Here is a 6,000-nt window from a genome sequence, read left to right on the forward strand (position 1 = left end):
GTAACCTAATGGGGTTGCCTGTGCTTTCCCTAGGTTTACTTCTGGCTTGGCAGCAGGCAATTCTGGAGGCTCTTCAGGAACCAATGCACCTAGCACTGCACCTGGTGAGGACACGAACCCCCAGGGGGGCGCTGCTGAGCCAGGCCACCAGCAGTTTATCCAGCAGATGCTGCAGGCCCTGGCTGGGGTGAATCCTCAGGTGAAGATGCTTTTCCCTACAAACTTTGCCCTCTTTCAAATTTGCAAAAAAAGGCAAAAGAAAGCAGCAGCCACTTCCTGTTCAGAGTAATGAAAAGTACTATTCAAGGATAATAAATCTAAAAACAAAACAGACATTACAGAAATTGTTAATTTTGTTGCTATATCACATAACAAGGAAAAGAATTCTTCAATCTAATGGTATAGTATTTAGAAGTAGCCTTATAAAACATGAGGGTTTTGTTTGTCTGTTTGGGGTTTTTTGTTGTTGTTAGTTTTGGGTTTTATCAGGAGAATCTAAAACAATTGTCAGTGTTAGGGAACAGCTCTGTCTAGGCTTCCTATTAGAGCCTGTCTCCTGCTCCAGCACTTCCTGTGTGTGGTGGGCCCCTTAGTAATAAACACTCACTGTCTTTACTAAGAATTTACCATTAAAGGGGCCTGGAGAGAAGGCTGGCTCAGATTTTTTTTTTTTAATTGCTTATTTTGTTGTGAGCTGTCATGTGGGTGCTGGGAATTGAACCCAGGTCCTCTGGAAGAGCGGCCAGTGCTCTTAACTGCTGGGCCATCTCTCCAGTCCCTGGCTCAGATCTTAATAGCACTGGCCTTGCTTCCAGAGCACCCAGATACTTTACCCAGCATGCATATGGCAGGCGGGTGGCTCAGAAGCATCTGTAACTACAGTTAGCTCATGGAGCAGCTGCTGTGGGCAGAAGCCGTGCTATCAGGGTAGTCGGTGTTGCAGTTGAAGTACAGTTAGTATTAATACAGAGAAAGTGGCTAATTCTAAACTGTCTGTGCATGGTTCCTGCTACTTCGGAAGTCTCTGAAGTAGTGAAATTTATTAAGCTTGTTTTACCCTTTGTGTGGGAAGAGAGAGGGGGCTTCAGGGAACCAAATCCAAAGCCCTTGTGTGCTCACCACAGCCTGTAAGGCGTTTTGTTTTGTTTTAAGACTTATTTATTTATTTTTATATATGTGAGTTCACTGTCACTCTCTTCAGACACACCAGGAGAGGGCATCAGATTGCATTGCAGATGGTTGTGAGCCACCATGTGGCTGCTGGGAATTGAACTCAGAACCTCTGGAAAAGCAGTCAGTGCTCTTAACCACTGAGCCATCTCTCCAACCCTTTTTTTGGTTTTTCGAGACAGGGTTTCTCTGTGTATTCCTGGCTGACTTGGAACTCACTCTGTAGACCAGGCTGGCCTCGAACTCAGAAATCTGCCTGCCTCTGCCTCCCAAGTGCTGGGATTAAAGGCGTGTGCCACCCCTGGCCAGCAGGAATAAACTATTCTAAAATAAAGTGCTAATCAGCTTTTAAATATGATGGATGGTTATAAATTATTTTAAATCATATTTTTTTTCTCACTTGAAATAAATATGCAATATAGATGTAAGGATAAATTATAGACTAATGCCTGGAAATTATTTTTTTAAATAATTACAGATGGTTTGGTGTCTTTTAGATAAGTCCGTTCTATTTAATAAGTAACCAGATATGGCGGCTGTATCTCAAGGCACAGGTAGCAATTTAAAGAAAGCTCAGCAGATGGGAATACAGTATGTAGAATGCAGTTGATGTTTAAAGGCGGCTTGGGTAAACATAGAGAGGCTTTCCTTAGCTTGTGCTTCATTGTTCTTTTCAACAGCTGCAGAGTCCAGAAGTCAGATTTCAGCAGCAACTGGAACAGCTCAGTGCCATGGGATTCTTGAACCGTGAAGCAAACTTGCAAGCACTGATAGCAACGGGGGGTGACATCAATGCCGCAATTGAGAGGTTGCTGGGCTCCCAGCCGTCATAGCAGCTTTCTGTATCCTGAAAAAATGTAATTTATTTTTGATAACGGCTCTTAAATCTTTAAAATAACTTGCTTTATTTCATTGGGATTCTGTGCTGTTATAAAGGAGAGCAGTAGGAAGGAAGGAGGGGTCTGGCGGTGGAGCGCAGTGAGAGGCGTGGGTTCCTGTGTCTCTGGAACAGTGGGAATCAATGTTTCTGGTTAAGGCTGCTGCATGCATCAAACACTTGGCATTTATTGTAATTTTTTTTTAATATCACCTTTTCTAATTGGGTGAACAAATTTTTGTCCTGCATCTGTCCAACTAACCCGCTTTTTAAACATAACCCTGTGGTAGTAATTTATGTAGAATAAAGGCATTAAAGCAGATGATTTGTGTTCCATGATTTCTGGTACAATGTTGCTCATTGTGACTTTGGCATGTACTTTGCAAATAATGCTGTAAGATTTATACTACTGACAACTTTGTTTTTTGTAAACAGTACAAATTATTGCACATTTCTAGGCCATCTAAGCAAAATTTCTGTAACCAAAAAAGTACAATAAGGATTCCTAATTGTGTAGAATCTTACAGCATCTTTGATAAACATCTCTCAGCAGAAGTGCCAGTTAGTCAGTGTGGAAAATAAAGAAAAACTAATTCTGGTTATCTCTTTAGGGACATTTAATTGTACAGACAACATAATGTAACAATATCTCAACATTATATAGTGGCTGTAGATTACCTTTATATGTGCCGACTGAAGGAGCACGGTATCGCACTCTGTGTTTGCTGGGCCTTCCTGCTCCCCGTGGCTGTCTAAGCAGCACTGAGGTTATTGAAATGTCACTTTCACTGCGAGTGCTGATGTTTCAGTTTTAATTGCCATATAAAAGTAGAGCTGTATCTTGGGTTTATCAGCTTTTTCATTCATAGGCAATACCTGGATTTTAAATGATCAGTGAGCCACTTGTTTCTCAAGTGTTTGGCTAGTTCTATTAAGAAATAGTTGAATGTCTGTGCTGTTCGGAGCCTCAGAAGGGGGTGGGGGAGGGGTGAGACAGAATCTATTCTAGATTGGGCCAGCCTGAACTAGTAATAGTGGCAACTAAGATTCTGTGAAGATTCTATGCATATAGTAGTGTCAGCCGGGTGAAAAAGAGCCGTTTTAACAATTTTGAGTAAGTTTGGCTATTCTATAGCCTCCTTCCTTCCCCAAAGATGTTCTACTTGCCTCACTCGCAAACTCTTGGGGTGATACATTCCTTTGGGACCAATTAAGATAGAACGTTAGGGTCGGTGGTATGTGACTGACTCTGTTCAGTGTTGTCTTAGGTCACTGCATTCTCTCTTGTGTGGTTGCCCAAAATTATAATGTTAAATATCTAATCTAAATGAGTTCAGACAAGTAAAATCAAGGGAAATAGAAGGCGAATTCTATGACTTCTGTAAGTTGCTTGATATTAAAAGGTTGAAAGGCAGGTTGGCCCCAGACTGTACACTTTTCTGACACTTTCCCCAGGAAGAAAACATGTACAAAGGTCGGGGTGGAGGCTTGACTGAGGAGGTCGGCACAGTGTGCATGTGTCTGCTCTCTGCCTTACGCCTCAGTCTGTCTCGTTGAAAGACTTTGTACTGGTGAATGGCAATATGCAGATGGGGCAGTGTCAAAAGCAGTTTGATTTATTAATCACCAAATAACAATAAATCTCCAGCTTTTACACTTGGTTGTCTCGCCTCTTTTGTAGAAAAATGTCATTGCTTTTTCTCAGTATGTCTTAATGTAAAACCTACTTGGTTTACCCAGATTCTGTGAAAAATTAGAGATTTCTTTTGTCGGGGAGCTGGGTAGTGGTGGTGCACTCCTTTAGTCCCAGCAGGGCCAGGCAGATCTTTGAGTTACAGGCTAGCTTGGTCTACAGAGTGAGTTCCAGGATAGCCAGGACTACATAGAGAAACACTATCTCGAAAAACAACAATGACAACAAATTGTTTTGTGGGCTCTGGGGTTGGTTTGTCCAGCACAGTTTTAACTCTATAGCTGTGGCTACTCTGAAATCCATTCTGTGTCCCACACTGGCCATGAATCTGCTCTGGTCCTAAGCAGTGAGGGAGCAGATCCTGACCTCCAAGTACAGCATTACTACAGTGAGCTAGTCCAGTAGACTAGTTAGGTCTACTCAGTGTGCTTTTGGCTTGATGTCTTCAACTCACAGTAGGTTTATTTAGGAATGACCCCCATGTAAGAATAGCAGTGCCTGTGGTTGGGATTCTTAGAGGGGTCAAGAAGGCATGCGTGCAGACGGCGTCGCGTGCAGGCATGGGTTGTTCTTACTCTGAGTCCTTAGAATGGGCTGGGTGAAATTTAAACTGTAAACCAGAGTTACCAGATAGAAACAGTCTTTTAATCTCAAGCCAGGGCTGGTGTGTGCCTGTACCTTGGGGTGGGGGTAGGGGGCCCAAAGTTTGAGGCCAGTCTGGATAAATAGTAAGATCCTATGTGTCAAAAGAAGAAGGGGGAAAAAAAATGCATCTTGGATTTCAAGTTTGGCTTGATGAATAGTAATAAAAGAGGTTATTAATTAGACAGGGCCTTACCATGTACCCTTGACTGGCGTTGAACTCACAAAAGATTCGATGGCCTCTGTTTTGTTTTAAAACAAATAGTATAAAAATAGTATTTTAATTTTTTTTAATTTTAATTTATTTTAATATTTAAAATATTTTAATTTATTTTAATATTTAAAAATAGTATTTCTTTTTATTATGGGAAAGCAGCTGCATGTAATTAAAGACCGTCTGTAGAAATAGACTGAAGTTGTTACGGGGTAATATAACAAGGCCATAGAGTGCATTACAGAGAACAGAAACATCTCCAGAGCATAGTTTATCTGCAGTCTGGCTCCTAACTATGCCAGAAACTTACCCTACTCCTGAATTTCAAAGTTAAGTAAGTATATACGTGGAAGTGTTCATTATGGTTACCAGAAATCTCACTATGTTGAAAGCACCTCTGTCTTGGCTAGGGTTTTCCTGCTGTGAACAGACACCATTGACCAAGCCAGCGCAGTCAGTCAACAGGTTCTCCAGCTCAGGCATGAGGATTAAAAAGAAAAAAGATGACGAGACAGCATTGTAGCATGACCCCAGCCAGTTCTGAGACTGAAGGCGGGTTTGTTTTTTCCCAATTTGCTTTTAAACCATTTTAATTACATGCAAGTATTTAGGTCAGTTCTAGGTTGAGGAACTAGCAATGCAATAAATTCAGTCAATGAACAAGCAAGGCATGAAGCAAAGGCCCATGATCACTCCTGTGGTCACTGTTTCTAAGGGCTTTATCAGGATAACCAAAATATCTGAGCCTACTTCCCTGTCCTAGCCCAGTCATGTTCATGCCTGAGGCCTACTTTGTCCTAGCCTAAGACTTAGATTCCTGACTGAAATTACTTCTCTGTTTTAGCCTAAAATTAAATTCCTCCCTGAACTTATTTCCCTGTCATGGCCCCAATGTCAGATTCCTGCCTAAAGCCCATTTCCTTGTCCTTGGCTAATGTCAGATTCCTGTCAAGCAGCCCCCAAAAAAGCTCTCCACACGCCAAGGCAACTCTTTAAAAGGATAACATCTAATTGGGGCTGGCTTACAGGTTCAGAAGTTCAGTCCATTATCATCAAAGTGGGACCATGGCAGTGTCCAGGCAGGCGAGGGGTTTGGGGAGCTGAGAATTCCACCTCTTATTCTGAAGGAAGCTAGGAGAAGACTGGCTTCAGGCAGCTAGGAGGAGGGTCTCTCAAAGCCCAGCAACACACTCCTTCCAACAAGGCCACACCTCCTAATCATGCCACTCCCTGGACTGAGCTTATTCAAACATTCAGAGCCCCCATAGGCTTGTTCAAACACAGAATCTGTGGGACCATACCTAGCCATAGCATAATAAAAAGGTGCTTTTAGTCCAATTTCCAAAGTCCCCATAGTCTATAGCAGTTTCAACAATGTTAAAAGTTCAAAGTCTCTTCTGAGAT

At 42.1% G+C, this 6,000-nt stretch overlaps 1 protein-coding gene across 4 annotated transcripts in view; it reads left to right on the top strand.

The window, feature by feature from the left end:
- Positions 1-3,701, top strand: part of Ubqln1 (ubiquilin 1) — a 39,660-nt gene extending 35,959 nt beyond the window's left edge. For 2 of the 4 annotated variants that reach the window (XM_034509864.2, XM_034509863.2), the window contains 2 exons: positions 34-199; positions 1,851-3,701. In XM_034509864.2, coding sequence (XP_034365755.1) covers positions 34-199; positions 1,851-2,003 — 319 coding nt within the window. In that variant the 3' untranslated portion in view covers positions 2,004-3,701. The remainder of the gene's footprint in view (positions 1-33; positions 200-1,850) is intronic. The other 2 variants (XM_076938915.1, XM_076938916.1) reach the window with 1 other exon arrangement.
- The last annotated feature ends 2,299 nt before the right edge of the window (positions 3,702-6,000 follow it).

Source organism: Arvicanthis niloticus, chromosome 8 (genome assembly GCF_011762505.2).
Source record: "Arvicanthis niloticus isolate mArvNil1 chromosome 8, mArvNil1.pat.X, whole genome shotgun sequence".
NCBI classification, from domain to species: domain Eukaryota; kingdom Metazoa; phylum Chordata; class Mammalia; order Rodentia; family Muridae; genus Arvicanthis; species Arvicanthis niloticus.